We start from the raw sequence: 26,873 nt of genomic DNA on the forward strand, positions 1-26,873 counted from the left end.
AAGGTGGACCTTTCCACCTCAAAGATCTGGATTAGACGTGGGTCTTCCTACTTCAAATGATTTAATTAAGAAAAAAAAAAATCCCTCACAGGTTTGCCCAGCTACTTGTGTGTGTTTTAGTTAATTCCAGCTGTAGTCAGGTTGACAGTCAATGATAGCCACCACACTGATCCTTGGATTAAACCTCTTGTTTAAAGCAGAGCCTCCCTTCAGATTTCCTTTATTAATCAGATTCACCAAGGACCGACTCTCAGAACAGCACTGGACTGGGAGGACTGAGCGGCTCCTGAGCCTGGTTCTCCTGAGTGTCATGAGGTCTTGCTCTATATCCTGCTGACCTTCCCATTGACTTCATGGTGTGCCAAATTTGGGATGCCATGGGGGTGGCTGGGAAGAGGGACATCTGTCCATAGTAGTGCAAATGTCACCTTGAGGTTATATCAAGTCCCTGAGAGTCAAATGGACTCATGAATTTTTGTCTCATTCTGGGAAAAAATAAATGCAAGCAATGTTCAAAACAGTCTCACAGCGTTTCCCAAAAGTAGCTTTGTTCCCATTGGGCGTTTCTAAGTACAGCTTCACAGAGCTCTTCATCTTTTCCATGATGAAAAGTTATAGAGAAAATGATAATTTCATTTTTCCTTACAGAGTGTTTCTGTGTGTGAGACAGGAACTGAAGTCAAGTTGTGACATAAAAGGACCTGTAGGCACACTGGGGTTGACAGAGGCACCTTGGCAGGGGCTGGAGGCCCTTGGGGCTGTGAGCAGCCGAGAAGCACTCCAGGTGAGTGCTATTCATTGGGTTTACTCACTGGATTCAGCTTCCATGCATGCCTGCCCTGGGAACATCAGCTGGAATACAGAGGCCTGCTGTTCTTCTTAGTGGCTGATGTCTGTCTGTCTTTCTGCTCTGCTCCTGTGTTTGAGTTTGGAATTGTAACAATTTCAAACTAATTTTGGAACCTTACAAGGAACAATGCTAATTGGGATTTATCACCTGTTACAGCTTGAATGTGAAATGTCCCTCAAGGCTCCTGTATTGAAAGGCTGGTCTCCAGGTGGTGGGACTATTTTGGGAAGTTGTAGAAACTTTGGGGGGAGGGGCCTAGGAAGAGGAAGTTGGTCCCTGTGGAAATGTCCTTGGCTTGCTGTATGTCTTCATGTGTGTGTTTGGTGTGTGTGTATGGGGGGGGTGTCTCTCTAGATGCTGACCTTGAACTCTCCTTGTAGCCCAGGCTGACCTTGATATCCTAATGCCCCAAACTTGAGTACTTAGATTACAATATTGTGCCACCAGGCCTGGTTTGTGTTAACTACTGATGTTGTAAAATGCTCTTTTTCATGTCTCTTATGTTTTAAAGTATGCAAATATTTGAACATTATGTTTACTAATTCATCCAGAACATGCATCTATACATTACACACACACACACACACACACACACACACACACACACACACACACATTTACTTCTTCAAATTCATTCTGCATCAGTTATGTCAAAAGGAGCCAGATGCTGAGTTTAATTACTTTTGTTGCAGCCCACTTCAGACTGAAAAATACAGGGAATTAAACATGATAGAAATACATGCTCTCGCCAAAAATTACACTCCTTAGCCAATGTCTGTGGTGAATTTCTGCCAAAACAACCTTCAGATATTGCATGTGACATTCTGTGATTTTTTTCCTGAAACATCTTTATTTAGTCATAAGTTGGAGCAGTTTATTAAGGACAGCTATGAAATGATAGTCTGTGTTTTCTTTTCTGCTGGGTTCCTTCCTTTCTTCTTCGAGACAGGGTCTCACTGTGTATCCCTGGCTGGCCTGGAACTCACTATACAGACCAGACCAGCCTCAACCTCAGTTTGATCTTTCTGTTTCCAGAAGCTGAGAGCTGGGACTACAGGCATGTGCTAACACGACTAGCTAGTTGCCATCTTCCCCCACCCCTCTCTTTCCCCGTGTGTGTGTGTGTGTGTGTGTGTGTGTGTGTGTGTGTGTGTGTGTATGTCTGTCTGTCTATCTGTGTCTGTCTCTATGAGTGTGGTATAGGTACACATGTGTGTTCAAGTGCACACACCTGTGAGGAGGCCAGAGGAGACGTCAGGTGTTCTGATACAAGGTTCTGCCTGTGTTCTTTTGAGACACTGAATCTTGTTGATCCTGCCTCCAGCACATGTGTGTGCAGCCACACCTGGCCTTTCCTGCGGGTGCTGGGAGATTGCGTTCAGGTCCTTGTGCAGCAAGCACTTTACTTCCCGAGACATCCCCAGCCCTGCACTTCATTTTCTTATTGGAGAAGTGAAGAGCGTATTTGGGGATTTTAAAACATTCATCATTTGCATACTTTTTATTGTCATTTGGAAACTATATTCTTTTTTATAGGAAAGGGGGGGGGAATAAATCCACTATCCCGTTTCAGAATGTAAATACTCTTGATAAAGAGTGATAAAACTCTTGATAAACATAAGAAAATTGAAGCCACCTAACGTTTCTGTGCACATCAAGGGCCCTGTGTGTTTGCAGCGATAGCAATCTGACAAAGGAAGCACAAAAAGAGAAACAGGGACAAGACCTGCACATAGGGATCACACAGGGAGATTTTCCTTTCTTTGGGGCTAGCACTGGATCCCCTAGATCTGGCGTCCTGGATGTTGGTGAGCTACCATGCGGATGCTGGGAGCCAAACCCTGATCTTCCGCAAGAACACTGAGTGCTTTTAACCACGGAGCCATCTCTCCAGCCTCTAGCCTTTCATTTTAAAATATTTTTCAATCCTTAAAAGTTTTGTGAATTATATATATATATATATGTATATATATGTTTATATATTATATGAATATTATGTAACTATGCACATTAGGTTTAACTTATTTTATTTTGTGTATGTATAATATACTATATGCCCTTAACCCATCTCCCTCTCAACTTCATGTCTTTTTTTTTGTTTGTTTGTTTATTTGAGATAAGATCTCTCTGTAGTCCTACCTGGCCTGGAAGTCTCTATGTAGATCAGTCTGACCTCAAACTCACAGAGACCTGCCTGCCTCTGCCTCCTGAGTGTTGGAATTACGTGTTTGAGCTACCACACCTGATTAATACCCTTTAAAAATTTGTTAATATCCCATCAACGGAAGAATGGATGGAAAAAATGTGGTACATATACACAATGGAGTACTACTCAGCAGAGAAAAACAATGAAAGTATGAAATTTGCAGGCAAATGGATGGAACTAGAAAAAAAATCATCCTGAGTGAGGTAACCCAAACTCAGACAGTCATGATATGTACTCACTCATAAGTAGATTCTAGATATAAAATAAAGAACAATCAGACCACAACCCATAGAACCATAGAGGCTATATATATAGCAAGGAGGTCCCTAGGACGACTGTGGCTTATAATAAATCTCGGTTTTACTCAATTATTGAAAAAAATAGCCAAACGAATGGAAACACATGAACTATGAACCAAAGGCTGAGGGGCCCCCAGCTGGATCAGGTCCTCTGAATAGGTGAGACAGTTGATTGGCTTGATCAGGTTGGGAGGCAACTAGGCAGTGGGACCAAGTCCTGGGCTCATTGCATGAGTTGGCTGTTTGAAACCTGGAGCTTATGCAGGGACACTTGGCTCAGTCTGGGAGGAAGGGACTGGACCTCCCTGGACTGAGTCTACCAGGTTGATTGCAGTCCTCGGGGGGAGGATTTGCCCTGGAGGATGTGGGAATGGGAGGTAGGTTGGGGGTAAGGGGAGGGGATGGGAGGGGGGAGAATAGGGGAACCCATGTCTGATATGTAGAACTGAATGGTATTGTAAAATAAAATAAAAATAAAAATAAAAGAAAGAAAAAAAATTGTTAATATCTTCCTGAGTCCAGTTAGTTCTGCCTGAACGATCTGAAGGAAGCCAATGTTATTGAAAAGGGGCAAAGACAGGAAAAGAAGGCATGTTAATAGAGCCCAGGGTTGAGTGATGCACTTTGACAGAAAACTAAAATGACACACTAAAAATATTTATTTAAGCCGGGCGTGGTGGTGCACACCTTTAATCCCAGCACTTGGGAGGCAGAAACAGGTGGATCTCTGTGAGATAGAGGCCAGCCTGGGCTACAGAGTGAATTCCAGAACAGCCAGAGCTACATAGTGAGACCTGTCAGGTCCAGAAGAAAATGGGGACAAATTGCTAACTGTGGTCCGATTAGCATGCCAAAGTGGCATCCTGGCCTCCATGCTCTCTCAGCATCTCACTAAGTACCTGCTACAGAGTCTGCTCTGCCATCCTGGCTCCCTCCGCTCTTCTCACCCCACCCCTACCCTGTCCCCTAACTTCTCATTCTATACCCCGCCGTTTTGATCATTCATTCCCTCAGCTCTTGGCTCTCTCCACACCCCAGCTCTCTTCCCCCTCTCTTGCTCCCTACCACAGCCCTGTTCAGTGTACTCCTTCACCTCCCTGCTCTGGACTCTTTCGGATGCCGCTGGCTGCTCTCTTCCTCCTATCTACAATGAAAACCTGCTGTGGGATGGTCTGTATGTCAAATTACTCTGATTGGTCAATAAATAAAACAATGATTTGGCCAGTGGCTAGGCAGGAAGTATAGGCAGGACTAACAGAGAGGAGAAAAGAAAGAACAGGAAGGCAGAAGGAGTCACTGCCAACCGTTACCAGGACAAGCAGCATGTGAAGACACCGGTAAGCCATGAGCCATGTGGCAAGGTATAGATTTATGGAAATGGATTAACTTAAGCTATAAGAACAGTTAGCAAGAAGCCTGCCACGGCCATACAGTTTGTAAGCAATATAAGTCTCTGTGTTTACTTGGTTGGGTCTGAGCGGCTGTGGGACTGGCGGGTGAGAGATTTGTCCTGACTGTGGGCAAGGCAGGAAAACTCTAGCTACAAAAACCTTCTCTGTCATACCCTGGAGCAGCCATGTCCTCATTTTATATATGACACTGTCTCAACAAACAAGCAAACAAACAAAAAACAACAACAACAATTGTCTTATTTAATATGAACGCAGGTAATCATGGGAAGAAGCAGCCACAACACGTAGAATTCCAGTGGCTGAATGGCACATGTAAAGTCTACCTTATCAGTGCTTATTAAATGCAAATCAACTAACTGTTCTTATAAATGCAGAGTGGGTGAGACGAACTGACCCAGCTATAAAATGTATCTGTTATTGGAGATTTTGGGGAGTCCTTGCAGAGTAGGGAAGTCTGGGTCCCCACTTGAGATTCTTAGTCTTGTTAATAAAATAATTTAAAAGCAGAGTCACATGAGAGCTCTGGGACAATTCTATCACAGTTCAAAAGAGAGACAGGAGCCAACTGGAGATCTTGGCAGCTGCCTGAAGGAGCGTGATGGAGAAAGGAATAAAGGCTTGCAATTTGAGTTTTAATCCAGCATGGACTTTAACCATGTGGTAGAGAGGCAGACACATGGGAAGGGGAGCTTTGGAAAAAGGAGGAAGCCCTGGTGTTAGGGGAAGCATGCTTAGAAAAGAGAAAATCATGATTTTCTCAGAGAAGCAGAATGTCCCAACAAAACCTCAGGTGGTTCTGAAGCAAGTGCAAAAATGGCAGGCTTTCTGGGAAGGGAAGGGACACCATCCCATTTGAGGGGTAGATATTCCTCCAATCTCTTCAGGATGGCTTCATGTGACCCACCTCCCATTTGAGGGATAAATATTCCTCCAATCTCTTTAGGTGGCTTCATGTGACCCACTTCCCATTAAAGGGATAAGTATTTCTCCAATCTCTTCAAGATAGCTTTATGTAACCCACCTCCCATTAAAGGGATAAATATTCCTCATATCTTTTCAGGATGGCTTCATGTGACCCACCTCCCATTAAAGGGATAAGTATTCCTCATATCTTTTCAGGGTAGCTTCATGTGACCCACCTCCCATTAAAGGGATAAGTATTTCTCCAATCTCTTCAGGATGGCTGCATGTGACCCACCTCTCTGAGGGGTGGTCCCTTGGCCAGGTAATTAAAGGGATAAATATTACTCCTATCTCTTCAGGTGGCTTCATGTGACCCACCTCTCTGAGGGGTGATCCCTTGGCCAGGTAATTGAATGGCCCAAGTGGACTAACTCTCAAAGGAGCAGACAATGGCAGGTCTCCACCCAGAGGTAGATTCCGTTTTTTTCACTGTGACATATCTAGAGGACACATACCTTGAATTCAAAGATGTAGAGGGATGAAAGGAAAGAAAGGAGAAACTATACAGCACAAACAATATCCAAAAGGGAAACAGACTAACTCTATTGAGACAAAACAACAGACTTCATGAAATTGTTGCTACAGATAATGACATTTTATAATGGTCAGGGGTAAGACTTCAGAAAAACAAGCATAAGCATATAGACACCTAACAACAGAGCCCCTGATGACATGAAGCACAGATTGACGGAATTAAAGACAAAAGAGGCAATTCAACAGTAACAGAGCCTCTGAGGTTGCACTCTCAACAGCGGAGACCTCGCAGAAGATTGGGGCAAGAGAACAGAAGTCTTGAACATCACTATAGCCCAAGGGCACGCAGAACAGTTTGGCAAACGCATAACATGTTCTTGTCTCAAGCCCATTCTCTGGAATACACCGTATCCTGAGCCACAGAACAAGCCATAACAAGTTAAAAGAATTTATACACAGCCTCTTCTGACCACAATGAAATGGAATTGAAATAAATAAATGAAGGAAGTTTGGGAAAGTCACAAACATGTAGAAAATGGAAGAATATACTCTTTCATAAACAATGGGCAGGATTTTAAAGATCACAAGGGAAATTAGAAAATAGTTGAGATGAACCACAGCAAATACACAGCAGGTAAAATGTATGGGGTGGAGCCAACCCGGGGTGACAGTGGAGGAAGTGACTGTGAGAGAAGCTGAGAGAGGAGCCCAGGAAGATGGCTGACAGGAAAGTGCTAGCCATACAAGCATGAAGACCTGAGCCAGATCCCCAGAAAGCACACAAAAGAAAGCACACCAGGTTTGGTGGCATGCACTTTTCATCCTGCAGCTGGCAGAGACCAGCAGATCTCTAGGGCACACTAGGAATCAGCTGAGCAACTTAGAACCTGGCCCTAAAGAGAGATTTGACTCTAATAAGATGGAGAGTTCTTAAGGAACAACCTGAGGTTGATCTCTGCCTTCCACAGCCAGTGCACTCATACATGAATACACACACACACACACACACACACACACACACACACACACACACACACCTACCCTCCTATCCCCCCCAAACAGAAAAGGAGTCTTTGGGATAATGGGTCCATAAATCTATGCATGTGTCATAATTCAAAACACAACAGAGCCACACATAGCTAATTGTCCATATGTTGGTTTAAAAATAAAGTTGTAAAGACTGGAGGTGGTAGCTCACACTTTTAATCCCAGCACTAAAGAGGCAGAGACAGTCAGATCTCTGAGTCCAGCCTGGTCTATAGAGCAAGTTCTGGGACAGCCAGGGCTACAGAGGAGACTGTCTCGAAAAACCAATCAATCAACCAATAAAGTTGTAGAGGCTAATATATGCATTTTGCTCTGGGAAGAAGAAGGGCCCTTAAGAGCGACAAGGGCATTTCTGCTGATGGGCACTCACAAGACCCTTCTACAGAACTCCTTAAAGCTTTTTATGGTGGTTGCATATTTGCTTATGTTGAACAAATCAAGTATTGTATTTAGTTACAGGAAAAAATAACAAAGGAACAAAATATGGATGCCTAGTTCTACTGCTAAACAGTTTGCAAGAGAGTTTCCAAAAATAATTAAAGACATAAGGGCTGGAGAGAAAAACATGAAAACGTCATCCTTTATAAGTAGTGAAGGATGGAGCCTCCCATGCCTTCCCTACAGACAGATCTTCTGGTCTGAGGTTGACCTGAGTCTGGGAAGGAGTACATTCCTAAAGAACTCTGGATTAGCTGCCTTCCCATCTAAAAAAGGAGCTGCTGTTTAGCAACGAAAGTGACTGGGCTATGAGCAAGGCCAAAATATCAGGGTCAGGGCACTGGACGCAGCAGGTGTTATGGGACAGAAACCTGCTTTCTGGTCACACCACGAGAAGCCAAGCATTTGTCACCCTGTCTCCCACCCCAGGTGTCCAGGTCCTGCTGTGGACACTCCCCCTGGTCTCCCCTACATCCCTCCACAGTCTCTCAGGCTAGAGAAGCTGCAATCGCAGGAAATGGCCCAACTCAAAGCAGGAAAAGCACTGTCTTCCCGGCCCTCTGGGGTGGACACCACCAATGTGAGGCTTTCCCATTAAACCTGGAGTCTCTTAAATGAAGCGCATGTGGCTTCAGGAGTCCTGAAGGAAAGAATGACAGAATGAAAGGAGTTGGCAGCGTGGGTGGAAAGGTGCCCCTAATTGGTCGGCACCGATGACTCGAGCTTTGGCTCTTTGTTGTGGTGTTGTGTGGCTAGCACTGTTCTCGTGCATCAACTGGTCACATGCTGTACGCGTCTGTAATCCTGGGCCTTGGCAAGCTCAGAAAGTTTTGTAGCTATTTTTTCTAAGCCGTGACTCTACAAATTAGTTTCAATCAAGTATCTCTAGGCATGTCTTGAAGGTACATTGTTCTCTGATTTCATAGTAAGGAAAACTAACACCTGGGAACAAAAACTCCTGAAAAGAAGCTGTCTGCGGAGACTGGAGAGATTGGAATGTTGCAGGTCCAGAGGCCAGGAACAGCCACTGCTTGCCCATCTCTGTGTTAACATACTGAGACTAATGGATCATACCTTTGGAGTCTGTTTGTTGACTTAGCAGATGAACTGGCTTCCACCACCCTCAAAGCTAAGAATTGTCATCACCTAGGGTCTTAGTTAGGGTTACTATTGCTATGATGAAACACCATGACCAAAAGCGACTTGGGAAGGAAAGGGTTGATTGTATTCACAGTTCCACATAACAGTCCATCATCAAAAGCACTGAGGGCAGGAACTCAAGCAGGGTAGGAACCTGGAGGCAGGAGTTGATGCCGAGACCATGGAGACGCTGCCTTAAAAAGGACATCCAGCTGGGAGGTGCAGTGGTGGTACATGCCTTTATTTCCAGCATTTGGGAGGCAGAGGCAGGCAGATCCTTGTCTTAAAAAACTTAAAAAAAAAAAGCCACAGAGAAGTGCTGCTCATTAGGTCGTCCCTCACAGCTTGCTCAGTCTGTTTTCTTATAGAATCCAGGACCATAAGCTCAAGGATGGCCCCACCCACAATGAGCTGGGCTCTCCCCCATCAATCACTAATTAAGAAAAGCCCTACAGCTTTGCCTATAGCCTGATTATGGAGGCATGTTTTCAGTTGAGGCTCCCTCCTCTCTGATGGCGCTATCTTGTGTCAAGTGGACATAAAAAACATCAAGTTGACAGAGCCAGCGCAAATAGACAGAGCCAGCATCTTGGGCCTGTAGAAAAGCTCCTCCAACCTTGCTGTGCCTCTTCTCTTATGTGCTCACCAATAAATTTTAAGGTTGCTGTGATTTATGCCTTTCTTTGTTCGGTAAAACCATAAAACTTCATGAAACTGACTCCATGTTGGAATATGGAATTTGAGGTGGCCTATACCCGTATTCCCAGGCCATGGTCAGTCAAAATGGCTCCAGAATAAACTATCTCTTATTCTCTTTAAGATAAATGTTAGGACCAAGGGCATGCAAAGAATGGGGACAGACCACCGAGGTCTGTTAAACCAGAAGCAAACTTTGTTCCAAAAATCACTGCAGGGAAAGAGAGAATACCAGTTAACTGGGACCACAGTCAGAGTCCGAGATTCTGAAAACTGTGGCAAAGGGGTGGATTTCAAGCCCCTTTTTATAGCAAAAAGTAAGCATCAGGCAGGATATGCATGCTAGGAGCCATGTAGATACAACTACTAAAAGTTCATTTTGGTCCACAGCAGTTGTCAGCTATAAGGGAGTTATCGACTAGCTAACCCCAAACTGCAGAGAGCCATCGTAAAAACTAACATTTGGGTTGCTGACAGAGCTGCCCATCATAAAATAAAGATAGGTCTAGTTAAAGGTTAATCCCTATTTGCTGGTAAAGCTGATGGCTGTCAGCTTTCATCTCTTAAGCTTATAATTATTTTATTTCTGTATTCCTATCATTCCTGTCTTCCTGTCTTCCTATTCCTGACCCTTGCATGAGAGCTGTGGTTTTTGTGTTGACGCACAAATGGTTTATCAGAAAACTTTCCTCATTGCCTGTTTTCTCCTCTACTAAAAAGATCTGTTTTCTAGCAGAGTCAGAGAGATGTTTAGGTATGTATTTATGGTCATGCTGTTCCCAAGGCAAAGAGATCCAAATGTCCACCTTGTGAGTAATGGCTACAAACCATGATGGGTAATACATTACTCATCCTCAAAGGGAAAGATCAGTCATAGCAGTGTACACCTGTCACCCAAGAACTCAGGATGTGGTGGCAGGAGGATCAGAGATTCAAGTTGCCCTTGGCTACGTGAGATTCTGTCCAGAAAAAGAAAAATCCTGACACTTGCAACGTGAATGAACCTTGAGAACATTACACCCAGTGAAAAGGACAAGGGTTGTATAATTTTATTTACAGGAGGTTCTTGCTATCGGTCAGATTTTCATTACTATAACAAATGCTCAAGATAAGTTACAAAGAGATAAGGTTGATTTTGACCCATAGTTTTGGAGGTTCAGGCCATGATCAGTCTGTTGTTTGGGCCTGTTCTGGTAGTGTGGGTTCTTTGTGTGGCAGAGCCTTCCTTAGGTTTGGTTGGCTTTACACAGGGGTCTAAGGTGACAGATGGTCAGCTGCCACTGGAGTTACCCTGAGCCACTGGCTCTTGAATTTGTTGACTCCTGTTAACAGGGCATAAGTACAAGTATGTACAGAGAAGAGTGAGCAAGCCGAATTAAGTTGTTTTTTGTTTGTTTGTTTGTTTTCCGAGACAGGGTTTCTCTGTGCAGCTTTGCACCTTTCCTGGAACTAGCTTGGTAGCCCAGGCTGGCCTCGAACTCACCGAGATCCGCCTGCCTCTGCCTCCTGAGTGCTGGGATTAAAGGTGTGTGCCACCACCGCCCGGTGAATTAAGTTTTATTAAAGAAAAATTAAGAAAAACTGTGTGTGTGTGTGTGTGTGTGTGTGTGTGTGTATGAGTGGTGTGTGTGTGTGTGTGTGTGTGCATGTGTGGGTGTGAGTGTGGGTGTAATCCCTAGAAAGGGATACCATCACACTGCCTTGTTTAATGGCCTTTAATGGAATTGGATGGAGACTTGGGTCATCTTTATTGAGATTGGTCAGTCTTTGAGCACAGCAAGGACTGAACCAAGAGTATATCTTAGTTACTGTTCTATTGCTGTGAAGAGACGCCATGACCGTAGTACAAATTGTTGGAAGGTCTTATTAATAAAAACAAACCTGGAGCCAGGTACAGGCTGGAAGATCAGAGAAGCAGAATAAACCACAGCTTCCTCACCTCGCCAGGTCCTCAACTGATCCTGTTTTCTCAGATTGGAAGCCTCTGTGTCCTCATCTGAATGGGTCTCACCTGAACTGCTGCTAAAAGCCGAAAAGCTTAACCAGCCTAAGTTCCTGGTCCTCACGCCTTATATACCTTTCTGCTTCCTGCCATCACTTCCTGGGATTAGAGGCGTGAGTCACCATGCCTGGCTGTTTCCAGTGTGGCTTTGAACTCACAGAGATCCACATGGATCTCTGCCTCTGGAATGTTAGGATTAAAGGTGTGTGCTACCACTGCCTAACCTCTATGTTTAATATTATGGCTGTTCTGTTCTCTAACCCCCAGATAAGTTTATTGGGGTGCACAATGTATCAATCACACATGACCAAGGCAACTTAAAAGTGAAAGTATTTAATTAGGGCCTTGCTTACAGTTTTCACAGTTAGTCCATAAAAATTTTACAGGGTTAGTCCATGACCATCATGGATGACATGTGACAGTAGGCAAGACATGGCTCTGGAGCAGTGGCTGAGAGCTGCATCTTATCTGAAACTTAAAGGATGGTGTGGGGAGACGGGGAAGAGGAGACATAGACAGAGACAGAGAGAGACTGGACCTGGTGTAGGCCTTTGAAACCTCAAAGTGCACTCCCAGTGACACACTTCCTCCAACAAGGCCACATTTCATAATACTTTCTAAACTGTCCACTAACTGGAAACCAAACATTCAAATATATGAACCTACAGGGGCCATTCTTTTTCAAATAGCCACAGAGGGGCCGAATCACCCCCACCTTCACCCCGCCATCAACAGGAAGGCAATCATGCATTGTTCATCCAGGCAGGGAAGTGGTTATGAGTTGGGTCACCTTTATCCTCTCTCTCTCTCTCTCTCTCTCTCTCTCTCTCTCTCTCTCTCTCTCTCTCTCTCTCTCTCTCTCATTCCTTCCTTGTTCTTGGATTGCATGGCTATTCATGATCCACTATGAATCCTTACCTTACTTCCTATGGTAGCTGATTCCCATGCCAATGGCTCATGATGTAGGGAGCCTATGGGGGAGCAAAACCCAGAAAGAGACCATGGTCTCACCATACCTTCGGAGGGCTCACCTCCATTGACTAAATACCGCCCACAAGGTCTTGCCTCTTCAAGGTCCCACAACCTTGGTAATTTCAAGGTGGGGGCTAAGCCTTGAACATGTTGTACGACTTTGAGTGACACTTAAGATCTAAGCTATAATTTAGCTTGTGTCAACACAAAAGAGGTCCTGCTCCAAATAGAGTAAGAGTCAGCTTATTCTGCCACCATGGCCCAGAAACTTAAAGTCACATCTCACCAAGTAAGAGGCTACATGAACTTTCATAGTCTCAGAACAAAAGTTACTAGTAACTTAATGAGCTGCCAAGCACATTGGTGGGGACATCAGGTGGGCTGGTCCCAGTACAGTAGGGATATCTCTGCTGTAAGTCTCAGAACTGTCTGGTGACATTTTTAGCTTGGGGGCTATGAAAGCTGGTGGTCCGCTAATTGCTAATTAATACATTCCAAAGGTTCTACATGATAGTCAAAAGGATAGTAGATGAAGCACAGATACTGGTGATAAATGTCTATTCACAGAACTAAAGCCAGGCCAAGATAATTTGGCTCATGACCTGCAATACTCCAGTTTTCCACAATCTTGAGGTTCCAATCAGTCGATTGGTCTGTGGAATCTTTAACCTAGATACAGTTTCATTTCAGGAGATCTTGTTTATGTTTCCATTATCAAAATCACAGAGGAAAAAAGCAGAATGGAAGTTACCAGGGGATATGGATGTGGGAATGGGACTTAGTTCTTAATGAGTTTGAATCCGGGAAGATGAGGAAGACGGATGGCCGAGGCTGCTGGAGTGTGAGCATATTGACTGCCACTGCTACTTAAACTGATAGCATGGTAAATCTAATGTTATTTATGCATATAATGCAAATTTGTATTTTATAATGGGATGCTATATCTCTCTCAGGCACTTGCTTTATCATTAAATATTAATGTCAACAAAGGAAAATATATAATATCATTAATTTATTATGAAGTGCTTTCACAGTTCATCTTTCAGCGATGATTTTTTTTAATCCTTTGTCTCAGTGCCAGGATCTTTAGGAGATTTAGCACAGTGCACATGGAATCAGGGAGTGGCTGGGAGGGGCTTTCCTAGTCCTCATAAAAAGCTCGGTGGTCAAGAAGAAACTGTAATGAGCTTTAGGGTGGGAGCTGACGGCCACAGAGCAACGGCGGAGAGCTGACATGCTCTGAGAGCCACAGAGGCGTCTTAAGGACCAGCACAGGACCAGTGCAGTCACAGCTCATTTTTTTGTTTCTTTGAGACAGGGTCTCACTATGTAGCTCTGGCTGTCCTGGAGCTCTCTATACACACTAGGCTGGCCTCAAACTCACAGAGATCCATCTGCCTCTGTCTCCTGAGTGTTGGGACTAAACATGTGTGTTACCATGACCAGCATAACATTTTTTTAAAAATAAATTATTTATTTTAATTTATGTATATGTGTTTGTGCCTTCTTGTCTGTGTGTGCACCACATGTAGGCAGATGTCCACAGAGGCCAGAAGAAGGCATCGGATTCCCTTGAACTGGAGTTACAGCCAAGTTACAAACCCCCCAATGAGGTCCTGGGAACTAAATCTGGGGGTCCTTTGTGAGAGCAGCAAGTGCTCTTAACTGTTGAGCTGTCTTCAGTGGACAGGTTGTGTGTGTGTGTGTGTGTGTGTGTGTGTGTGTGTGTGTGTGTGTGTGTGTACCTATGCATGCACATAGAGCTTGGAGATCATCTCCCATTGATGCTATCTATATACCTCAGGATCTGTCCACTTGTTTTGTCAGGCCTCCCCTCCCCTCCCCTCCCCTCCCTTCCCCTCCCCTCCTCCCCTCCCCTGCCTTCTCCTCCCTCCCCTCCCCTGCCTTCCCCTCCCCTCCCCTCCCCTCCTTCCCCTTATCTCCTGTCTCCTTCCTTCCCCTGTCCTTTCCTGTTTCTACTCTCTCTTCCCTTCCTTTCTTCTGGACTCCGCCCATGCTTGGGATCGAACCCAGGAATTGTCACTTGCTACTCTGTCACTAAGTTACACCCCAGCCTCTGGGTTTGTTTAGTTGTGAGACAGGTTTCCCTGTGTAGCCCGGGTTCACTTCTAACCTACGATCCTGCCCCAGCATCTTAAGGCTGATATTACAGGTGTGTCCCACTAGGCCTGATATAAATTCCACTGAAGCAAATTTTACCTCCTTTCCTCCTTGGGGATGTTTTCTTCCACAAGTTTGCCATTTTCATGGTCCAGTGTTCTCCTGGGGAGTTTATATGGCTCTGAGTCTCGAGGCTGGTGAGGGGGAAGGGCGGGAAGGACATTCTTCTCAATAACATCTTGAGATGTGCTAGGAGGCATTGTGTTTGTCTTCAAGAAGCACTCTTGTCCCTCTCACACACACATGCACGCACGCACGCACGCGCACACACACACGCATGCACACACACACACATACACACACACACACACACACACACACACACACACCCCACAGGTGGTAGAAAATGAAGGGGTGGGGATAGGAGGAGTCAGGGGAGAGCACCAGGAGTTTGTCAGGAAGGGCAGGGTCACAGGATCCAGAGAGGACCAGGGGTTCCACAGTGTTAGAGCCCGAGGGACCCATGGGTACTGTGGGGACTGCCAGCCTGGCTCAAGAGAGGTGGGAATGGTCCCGAATTTGAGCTGTTTACAAGACTGTCAAAGATTCCTAGCTTCCTTTCCCCAGGTAGCAGCTCAGAGCTTGGCAGAGGCAGGAGAGAAGAGACTGAATTTAGAGACTATGCAAGGGCGAGCAAGTGGTAGTCCTTAAGAGAGGGAGAGGTATTGCCATGATGCCCTGGACAGAACTTGCTAATTGGAGGTGAGGCCAGAGAGGGCCAGCCCGGAGCACTTAATGCCAATGGCGCTCCTCAACACAAAGTCAACATAAAATAGTTCTTAAAATAGATCAAGGCAAAGGAGGTCTAACAGATTTAGGTTTCTGGTGGTGACAATTTCATTGCTTTTCATGAAATATTCCAAACAAATTATTTAGAATACTTTCAACAAGCCTTTTGTTTTTGGGCTGTCTTTGTACCCTAAGCTCGTGCCGACAGTGCTCATTACAGATCCACCAACATGTGTTGTCAGGGAGCTGCAAGTTAAAACAGTGAGAGACACTCCCCGTGGGAGCACAGATGCCACAGATGCCAGACTGAGGGAGCAGTGAGGGAGTCTGCCGTCACTGCTGGGGATGCGACATGGTGCAGTGGCCTGGGAAGTGCGCTGAGAAACTCCTCACGAAACCAGCCATGTTCCGCTGTGTGACCCAGCCCTCTCGTTTGGGCGTTTTTACCCCATGAGCTTCGAACGTATACCTACATGCAAATCCGCACGTGGATGTTTGCAGCAGCTTTAGTCATAGTTTCCAAAACTTGGAAGTAAACAAGAACATTCACAACAGGTAAGTGTATAAACTAGTCCATCTCCGTCATAGCATACTGCTCAGTGCTAAAGGTAATGAGGATTCAAGCCACAGGAAGACATAGAAGAAAGGTGACCCACACTGCCAACTTGAAAAGCTACCTATTGCTTGATTCCAGTGAGAAGGTCGGTGGTCACCAGGGGTTACGGGGCAGGGTGGAGTGACTAGAGGATCACCTGGTCTCTGAGAACTCTCATCTGCATTTTGGGTTCCAGGGCAATATGCCTTTGTAACATACCCAGAGTGGACCTTCCCAGGAACCATGGGCGCTGGGTAAGTATTGTTAGAAATAAGTTACAGAGAGAGAGAGAGAGAGAGAGAGAGAGAGAGGGGGAGAGAGAGAGAGAGAGACAGAGAGAGAAAGAGAGAGAGAGAGAGAGAGAGAGAGAGAGAGAGAGAGAGAGAGGACCTCTCCATCTGAAGAGTCTTGTCCAGGCAAAACTTTCTCCTGATGGAGAGGCTGCACTGGAAACAGCAAGCACACCAGCACAGGGAGCACACCAGCTCAGGGAGCACACCAGCACAGGGAGCACACCAGCTCAGGGAGCACACCAGCTCAGGGAGCACACCAGCACAGGGAGCACACCAGCTCAGGGAGCACACCAGCTCAGGGAGCACACCAGCTCAGGGAGCACACAGCACAGGGAGCACACCAGGGCAGGGAGCACACAAGCTCAGGGAGCACACCAGCTCAGGGAGCACACCAGCTCAGGGAGCACACAGTACAGGGAGCACACCAGCTCAGGGAGCACACCAGTACAGGGAGCACACCAGCGCAGGGAGCACACCAGCTCAGGGAGCACACAGCACAGGGAGCACACCAGCTCAGGGAGCACACAGCACAGGGAGCACACCAGCTCAGGGAGCACACCAGCGCAGGGAGCACACCTGCTCAGGGAGCACACCAGCTCAGGGAGCATACCAGTACAGGGAGCACACCAGCGCAGGGAGCACACCAGCTCAGGGAGCACACAGCACAGGGAGCACACCAGCTCAGGGAGCACACCAGCGCAGGGAGCACACCAGCTCAGGGAGCACACCAGAGCAGGGAGCACACCAGCGCAGGGAGCACACAGTGCAGGGAGCACACCAGCTCAGGGAGCACACAGTACAGGGAGCACACCAGCTCAGGGAGCACACCAGCTCAGGGAGCACACCAGCGCAGGGAGCACACCAGCTCAGGGAGCACACCAGCTCAGGGAGCACACCAGCGCAGGGAGCACACCAGCTCAGGGAGCACACCAGGGCAGGGAGCACACCAGCACAGGGAGCACACCAGCACAGGGAGCACACCAGCTCAGGGAGCACACCAGCCAGGGAGCACACGGCAGGAGCACACCAGCAACAGGGAGCACACCAGCACAGGGAGCACACCAGCTCAGGGAGCACACCAGCACAGGAGCACACACACCAGCTACAGGGAGCACACCAGTACAGGGAGCACACCAGCTCAGGGAGCACACCAGCACAGGGAGCACACCAGCTCAGGGAGCACACCAGCACAGGGAGCACACCAGCTCAGGGAGCACACCAGCACAGGGAGCACACCTGCTCAGGGAGCACACCAGCACAGGGAGCACACTCAGTTTTTATCCATCGCTTCCCGTAGCCTGTGTCACACCTCATAGTCTTTTGTCTCTGGCTGGTTTAAAGAGAATCAGTACAAAGTGATGAAGGGGAAGGGATCGGCCACTTTAACCGAAGAATGTTCCAGGGCCTTTGTGCAAACAAAGGTTTTATGGGCTGGGGGAGATGAAAAGATTTGAATTCTTTGTCATAAAACAGTTTTATAGAAAGGATTCATGTTCAATGGTTCTTAGAGTCTGAAGCGTCAGTACTTTTCCCGGTGTGGACCTGTGTGAGGTGATCGTGGAGGATGAAGATACAGTGGGCCAGGCCGGTGGGGGGATGGGTAGGAAATCATCTGACTCTCTTGTTTGTACTATAAAGCTAACGCTTCTCAAAAGCAAGCAAACAAACAAACAAACAATAACACCCCCCCCCCCCACACACACAAGTTTAAAATTGGTGTGGTGGCACTTTTCTGTAATCCCAACCATCCAAAGTGGAGGCAGGGGATGTGGAAGTTTAAGGTCATTATCCAAGTCCAGGGCCAGCCTGGGGTGCGTGAGATCTGTCTCAAAACAAAATACAGCAAAATAAAAGAACAACCCCCCCCCACCAGAACCAAGTTTATTTAAAAAATAAATAAACAACAAAAAAGCACTGTTGCATATTCAGAGAGGGTAGAAAGGATGCTCTGGGGGTTGGGGCTTTACTGTGATCACCGGGGGCTTCGGGGACCCCAGGAGTGTGCTGTAGGAGAGCAGATCAAAACTCCGTGAACTTAGAAAGACCGTGAGACCTGGTCCTGAGAGGCACGGACTTTTCTGTGTAATTAATAAAGCACTCTCCCCTCCCCCATCTATGTGTGCATGTTCTGGGGGTCAGAGGTCAACTTCCAATGTCATTCTCTGGGGCAGGGCCTATGCCTTGTATTTTCACTTAGGCTCTCCCACTGGCCTGGAGCTTGCTGGGTATGCTAGGCTGGCCAGTGAGCCCCGGGATCTGCTTATCTCCGCTTCTCCAGCACGGGGATTATAAGCACATACCCTGCCTGGCATTTTTTAACCTGGGTCCTGGGGCTCACACTCGGGGTCACACTCAGCCTGCGCACAGCTGCCTTTCTGTCAGCCGTCTCAGCCTCTGAAGCAGTCTTTCCCTATCAGGGCTGACAGCATCTTCCAGCAGCGTTAGCGGTATGACATCGGCTTCTCATGTTGCCACCCGACAGCCCCCTCATCCCTTGGTAAGGAGGTTCTTTAATTTCAAAGTCCACTTATTTGAAGAAGCAGCTACAGGGAAAATATTTAGGCTTTTCTGATTTCACACCCTAGGCCCAGAGGATGCTGGAGGGCCAACTCTCACCAGGAGAGAGTCCTGGCTGCAGACTCCTTCAGGCATGGTTTATGGCTGAGCTCAGACCTTGGCAATGAGTTTCATACCATTGCCAAATGAGAAATGACAATTCTGGGATGTCACTTTTTCCGAAGGATGCTTGCATAAGCATTTCAACGCCAAGTGGCGTGACACATTCTTTCCCTGTGCATCCCTCTCGTGTGAGCCTAGTGGGCTTGATGTGCATCTCTGACAAGCGCTCTCAGGAAGACACCCATGCTCGAAGGTTAGCATGAGGGTGACTTAGGTCCCCACTTTGCTGGAGCGGAATCCAAGGGAGCAGCTGTGGTCGGGGTGAACTGGAGACTGCAGATGGGAAATGCAGTTAAACCTTATACAAGGGCAGGCCAAGGAAAGGTTACAGATTTTCTAAAGTTTAGTCACAGAAATTTCAGCTCAACTGTGGGTGGTTAGAAAACCCCAGAGGCTCATCAAACTGAACTAAGCCCCAGAAGGAGCCAAGTGATTCACTCGGTGAAAGGCACTCTGGTCAAGTTCAGCAAACCATGAAGGCACCAGCTACACAGAACAGCAGCGGCTTCATGAACAGACTCCCTCTGAGTTCCTCAACAAGGAGGAAACGGGCAGGAAGTGTCTACCCTTTCGCGACTTCTGGGCCTTCAGCAGTGTTGCTGGTGTTCTGAGACCAAAGGGTAATCCCTCGTAATCCCAGGAGCTGGCCCGACATTCTGACCGTGCCAGGACCTGTACTGGCCAATGCATTTCTTCCTTCACAGACTTCGCCTCTGACAAGCTGGGCCCTGTAAGGCTTGAGGACTTGAACTGGGACTCCTATATTGTAGTTCTGTCACAGATGGACCTAACTGTGGGACCACAGAACCGGTTGTTTAAGCTGTAGGGCCACTTCTGACCCTCGAAAATAGAAGCAATGACTATTCACGGGGAAATGCACTTCACAATCCCAGGACACGCCACTGGATTGCCTCTAGACTGTCTACAGTCAATTTAATTAATGCCTGTTGGCAGGGACACAGGGAAACTGGTGTCCTTGATAAAGCCAACGGGAGTGGGAAATGGCGCAACCGTTCTGGAAAAATGAGTTGTTGGTTTCCTAGAAAGTTAAGTCCAGGGGATGGAGAGATTGCTCAGTGGTCAAAAACACTTGTGCAACCACAGGACCTAAGTTTGAATCCTGGCTCCCACTAGTGTGCTGAGCACGGTTTTGAATGTGTCTTGTTGCCCCAGTGTTGTGGAGGAAAGACTCAGGACAATGGCTGGGGCTTGGGAACTGCCAGCCTGGTCAAAACCTATGAGTTCCATGTTCAAGGAGAGACCCTGATTCAAAGGAGTAAGTCAGAGAGTCATAGAAGAGGGGATAGACATCATTCTCTGACCCGCGCTCAAGCATGTGTACCTGCACACACACATACACACTTGCACATATACAGCCCCCCTCACACACAATGCACATATACCCCCCCCACAAATATACCTCTCTGTCATGCACACATGCACACATACCCCCTCATACACATGTGCACACATGCCCCACATGTACACATGTGCACACATACACCTCTCTCTCACATACACATACACTATACACATGCACACATACCCCCTCATACACACGTGCACACATGCCCCACATGTACACATGTGCACACATACACCTCTCTCTCACATACGCATACACTATACACCTGCACATATACCCCCTCACACACACGTGAGCACATATACCCCCTCAGGCACACACAGATGCACATACAACTTAAATATAAATTTACTATAAGACGTTGTAGATGCAACAGTCATTAAATAACAAACACAGAGCCAAATGCAGAGTTAAAAGCCCAAGAGGTCAGAGCAGTAGCTAAGAGCTGAGACTTAAAACCACCTTCTTACCCTTCCTGCCACTGCTGTCCTTCCCCTCAGCAAGAGACCTGCTTCCTGTGTGTCTGTCTTTTTATTGTCTTTCTGTTCTGCCTTCTCATTGGTTGTAAACCCAACCACATGACCTCCTTGTCACTGCCTGTCTATATAGACCTCCAGATCTCTTTGGTTGGTATTGAGATTAAAGGCGTGTGTCTCCATGCTGGTAGTATCCTTGAACATACAAAGATCTGCCTGTCATGTGATCGGGATTAAGGGCATGTGCCACCACTGCCTGGCTTCTGCTATGGCTTGCTATTAGTGCTGACCCCCAGGCAACTTTATTTTTAACATACAAATAAAATCACATTTCAGCACAAATAAAATATCACCATAAGACCTAACAATTCCAGAATCCAGGAGAAATAAAAACACATCCACACAAAGACATGTACACCAATTTCCATAACAGCACCATGTGCAATGGCCAAACTGGAAACGTTCAGATGTTCATGAGCTGGCAAAGAACTAAACATTCAGTGCTATATTCTTACAATGGACTGAACTGTAATGTAAAAGAAATAAAATGTTGATATATGTTACCACACAGAGGAACCTGGGGAAGGCTAGGGAAAGGAGACCAGTACAACAGACATCTGTCATATGATCCTAGTACAAAATGGCTACAGGAATAATAAAATCAAGCACAGCCTGCCTTGCCCAACAGTTCTGCAAAGCTTGAGGAGAGTGTCCTTCTGGCTCTGACTGGCCTCGTGTGCCAAGGCTGCCTTGACCAGCCACGTGGTTGGGAGATGTGAAGCCCTTACAGGCTTATCACAGTTCACCTCGCATTTGTGGAGTGGACAAACACTGGGGTAGCCGGGGGACAAGTGTGTTTTTCCCAGGAATGACAGATTTGTCCTGTAATATTTTCCTAGAAACACAGTCTGCCACAATTTTTATGCCATATCTTTTGGCAGATGGATGACTAAGGTTTATTTAATCCCTACTGTGCACATTCAGGTCGCTTCCAGTGTTGTGCTATTATCAGCTGTATGCCAAGGAACAGCCTGATGCCAAGCGTGGCCCATGCTCAAGTCACTGCAGAGCAGCTATCGGGGTTTGCACACTGGATGGTTCTAGACTTTCTCTGGCAGTGCCACACGTCCACTTTTCCTCTCACCTCTTAGACATCTGGTATACCAAACCCTCAGTATCCACAGTTTGGAACCTCACCAAGACAAGCCATGGACCATCAGACAAAAATCTCATTATTAAAATTGGACCCATTTCACTTAATGGAAAGCAAAGTAAGAATTAGGAAAAGTAATCCCCAAATGATGATATCATCAACATTTCTAGTGCCTGGGCTATACCTGGGGTGTGACAGTGTTACCAGCTCTGATGTTCTCTGGGCTTTCTTGCCCCCTCCAAGGTGGCCAGAAACTTGTTTCTCTTCTGTCCCTGCACTTGTCCCATAGGAATGTGGTAGCCACTGCCACCACAGCAAAGAGGACAGAGCAAATGTAGCATAACTTAAAATCTTGTTCTATACAAACTTGCAAATGTCTGGCAAAAGTGGTAACTGTTGGAAATGTCCTAGCCGGGGGCAAGATAACTGTGTCAGCAGCAGTGAGTGTGGATAGAGTGTGGCCAGCAGTGATGTGGATAGAGTGTGGCCAGCAGTGATGTGAATAGAGTGTGGCCAGCAGTGATGTGGATAGAGTGTGGCCAGCAGTGATGTGGATAGAGTGTGGTCAGCAGTGATACAGATATAGTATGGTCAGCAGTGATGTGGATAGAGTGTGGCCAGCAGTGATGTGGATAGAGTGTGGTCAGCAGTGATGTGGATAGAGTGTGGCCAGCAGTGATGTGGATAGAGTGTGGCCAGCAGTGATGTGGATAGAGTGTGGCCAGCAGTGATGTGGATAGAGTGTGGTCATTTAGATATACACTTGGTTCCTGCTGCAATGCTCAGGGGCAGGACTTTTTGTGAATGCCTGGACCTTGAGTGCTCTGTCCTAATCAATGGATTGGTGGGTCCATAATATGAAAGCATGACTTAGAAATGGTAGAAACCATGATGTAGGGCCTAGTTTGCAGAAGTAATTCACTAGGGTGTGACCCTGAAAGGTCTACTTGGTCCCTAGTTCTTCCTTTCTCTCTCTCTGCTTCCTGGCCATATGAAATGAGCAGCTTTGCTCCACATTATGTGGTCACCATGATGTGCTATCTCATCAAGGGACCAAAAGCACCAGCCAGCAGCCATAGACTAAGACCTTTGACACTAGTGGTCAAAATTAATCTTGCTGTGACATGTTGACTCAATGTCCTTCAGGTCCATGCCCAAGAGTGGCAAACTTGGTAGATCTAGTTTTAGCTTTTTGAGAAACCTCCATACTGACATCCACAGTGAGTAGACTAGCTGGCACTCCAAGCGCAGTGTGTGAAGGGTCTCCCTTTGCATTGATTTGTTTCTGGATTTTTGTCATAGTGATGAAAAGTGGATTGTCCAGAGTATTTTCCATGCTCACTTCAACAGCAGTCTATCTATCTATCTATCTACATTGAGAACATTGAACTGAGCAATAAGTAAATAGGCTCCTAGCAGTGTCCTTTCCACTGACAATCGTACAGAGAATAGAGAAGGTCTTCACCCGGCATGAGATACCACTTCTTCCTCAGTCCATGCATCTGTGTCTCCAGCAGCCATGAACGAGCCAATGAATATAATTAAATAAAGTGCTTTGTAGTTGCAAGTGAGCGTTCTTGTTGTCAGAAACTTTTTAGGAGTGTTTTTAAGTTCGTAGAATTTAGGAGGATGAGAATTAGTAAACCCACATGTCTAGAGAATTGCAGAATTAGTTTCTTCCAGTCATGGCCTACCTGCAACGTATTTGTACCCTGCCCTGAGTGACAAGCTCAGCTGTCAAGGGACAAGTTCAGACCCCAGAGGATATGTTCAAACCCATTCCTCACCCTGCAATGTGTCTGCACTGTTCAGCTTAGCCTCCAGAAATCAGCTAGGAATGTTTACCTGTTCGAAGCACATTCTCAAGAAAAATTCTTTAGGGTGCTCAAAGCTTTCTGGTCTTCTGGAGGAAATGCTAGCCCTGAATTCTACTGTCCTGTGCATCAGGCATGCCAGGGTGAATTATACATTATTGAATTTACATTACATTTTACCATATTGAGGACTATAGAACACAGTAAGATACAGCCCCACCACTGAGGATCTGCAGTTCAGTGACCATGCTGCATCAAGGCTGTGCCAGGGATGCTCAATTGAAACAGAACATCTCAGAAGCAGGATGTGTTCATTTTGCTGAGTGTCAGGGAGCCGTTACTGTGGCTTGTGTATGAGGTATCCCCCCAAAAGGCTGGTGTATTGAAGGCCTGGTCCCTAGCTAATAGCTGTAATCATTGAGAAGTGATTAGGTCATGGTAGTCCATGGATCAATACATTGACTGGTTGATGTTCTGATGGAGGTATTGGAAAGTGATAGAAAGAGGGCTGTAGGGGACTGACTGGAGAAGGTAGGTCACTGGGGATTGATCTTATCCCCTCCCCTTCCCATCTGGCTTTTGTTTTTTGGCTGCCATATGCAGAACAGCCATTTGCTACAGTAATAGTCTGCCTCATGGAGCCAGGTGACTGTGGACTGAAGTCTCTGAAACCAGGGACCAGAAGAAATTCTTCTTCTTTCAATTGTTTTTCTCCAGGTTTTGTCACGGCGATGAAACTAACAGAATGATAGAGACTCGGGTGTGGGCCATGAGCGCTGAACTCTAGGATCTGGGGGTGTCTTGGGGTACTTCTGTTTGCTTGTAGGACTTTTGACTTGGTAATACGGAGTTAAATTTGCATTGTCTTCAAGGCAAAGGAAAAGGACTTCATGAAGATCTGCGGAAAGGAAGTTTGCTATGGTGATAGAGTTATTGTCCCATTGATTCTCAGTATTGCGACTCCAGTGTTGCTCTGTGGTAAGGGGGTGGGGGACAGTAGGTTAGGTTTCATAGTTTCTGTAAGGAATTAGAACCTGTTTAAGTCGAGTTGATACGACGCCCCCCCCCCCCCATATCGCACTGTCGATATCGTACACTATTTTCCGACCCCTAGACCTTCATCACCTGGCCTCATCAGGCCCATCAGTCATTTTGAATTCTACAGAATCGATACCCCCAGGAAAAGGGCACAGTGAGCTGAGCTTTTCTGGCTTTGTGTGGGTAGAAAGTGCACAGCGGTATAGCAGTTCTGTGGAGGGCCTTTAGTCTAAGGCTCTGAAGAATGCTTGGACTGCTGTGTTCAAACAAGGTTGAATGTTAAATGGATCTCTTTATTGTGGAATTGCATTTTTTTTGTTTTGCATACTTCATAAAATGCCAAGTTTGCTTAGTAATATATTTTAGAAGTCACAGAGTAAAACTTAATTTTAATATTAATTTTAATTTCAAGGTTTGCTTCCCAATCTCCATAGGTTGGTTGGTTGGTTTGCTGAGACAGGTTTCCATGTAGCCTTGGCTGTCTTAGACTTGCTGTGCAGACCAGGCAGGCCTTGAACTCACAGAGGTTTGCCTGTCTCTGCTTCCTGAATGCTGGCATTAAAGGTGTGCACCACCATGCCCTGCCTCCATTCCTCATAGTTTTTATTCTTTAGTTTTAAAAAAATAAAATAAAAAGATTGGGAGAAATACTCTTCCCCAGGAAAGAGCACACCAATTGGTTATTCAATATGAAATGGTCAGGCCTGAAAACATAGTATAAGTAACATTATACAGAATGAGCAGAGTATTTAGGAACATATGTTTACACACACAGCAGCAACAACAACAGCAACAATAATTAATGAAAAAGGAGGCCATGGATTTGAAAGAGAGTAAGGAAGGGTATCTGGAAGGGTTTGGAGGGAGAAAAGGGAAGGGGGAAAAAGGACATATTTATAATCTCAAAAAACAAGAAAAACTCAAAAATTTATTTTTAAAAACTGTGTCTTTGTCTCCTCTGTCCCAGCAATTGCTTGCCGGGTTATGCGGTCACAGGGACGCGCCTTCCTGAGTCTTGTAAGTTTTGAAAACTTCCTGAGTCTCACAATCCATCCTCTTCCTAAGAAAAGTGGTGACACCTTTGTTCTGCATTTCCTTTGTGACAGGGGGTGGTGGGGTGGGTGGGAGGGGGATCCTCACTATATGGTCTGCTCCAAGGTTCCCCATGCCCCTTCCTCATCTTCCTGAAGGTGGGATTACGCACATGCCACCACTGTGGAGGGGCTGAAGCCTGTACTCTTGGTTCTGTTCTCCGGAACCACTGGTGAGATGGGATCTTTCCACAGGGCTGCCTCTGAGAACGTTCACATGGTCACATGTGTCCCGGGGGAAGCAGAAGGTGGTGAGGACTCACTTGGAGGGAGCTTATGAGGTAGTGTTGTGATTGACTGGGTGGTCCCAAATCCCCAGAGTCTGATGTATTCAGGGGATACTTGTTTGTGGTATATCCGAAGTGCGTCTTAAAGCTGAGTATTCACTTCGTTTTAAAATTCTGGGAGGCAGCTACCCCAGAGCCAGCCACAAAGCGAAGTTTAAGTAGATACTTGCAGAACAGACCAAGTTAGGACGCTGGTTTCCTAGAGGCCATTAGAGAATGCCCAGTGAGGGTGAGAAATGGAGCCTGAGAAGTTAGGGGACAGGGCAGCTGGAGGGAGCCTGGGATGGGGCTTCCAGCAACCCGGCTGAACATGCTTTTGTCTGGTGAATGCCTGAGCCGGAGGCCCTCTCTTTCAGTGCCCTTCAGCGCGGACAATGCCAGGCAGGACTCTGAGCACACCGCCCGCTGTGCATTCTCTTTGCGCCGGAGAAAGGTCTGGAGAACAGGGGCTCAAGAACACACCAACAGGCGCAACCCAGACCCAAGCTGGGGAAAACGCTTTGGTGAACCCTTTTCCGGGCTGCGTTAACGCTGACAGTTCGCCCCTCTTTACCCCAGGAAGGAAGCCCTCAAGTCCCGCGGTCGGAGTGACTGCCGTTTGATCCCGCGCTCCCTGGAAGGGCGGTCCGGGTATTGCCGACGGTGGTCCCTCACTGTCCTCATTTCTCCCAA

The 26,873-nt window shown here is 46.5% G+C and overlaps 1 protein-coding gene across 1 annotated transcript; it reads right to left on the bottom strand.

Annotated features, from left to right (window-relative positions):
• Positions 1-16,659: 16,659 nt before the first annotated feature.
• LOC114696250 (keratin-associated protein 5-1-like) lies at positions 16,660-26,864 on the bottom strand. The gene is made up of 4 exons (XM_028873852.1): positions 26,755-26,864; positions 17,483-17,533; positions 16,992-17,399; positions 16,660-16,873 (listed from the first exon to the last, which is right to left on the bottom strand). The coding sequence occupies exons 1-4, from the start codon at positions 26,862-26,864 to the stop codon at positions 16,660-16,662; spliced, it is 783 nt and encodes a 260-aa protein (XP_028729685.1).
• Between the last annotated feature and the right edge of the window lie 9 nt (positions 26,865-26,873).

This window comes from Peromyscus leucopus, chromosome 19 (assembly GCF_004664715.2).
Source record: "Peromyscus leucopus breed LL Stock chromosome 19, UCI_PerLeu_2.1, whole genome shotgun sequence".
NCBI lineage: Eukaryota > Metazoa > Chordata > Mammalia > Rodentia > Cricetidae > Peromyscus > Peromyscus leucopus.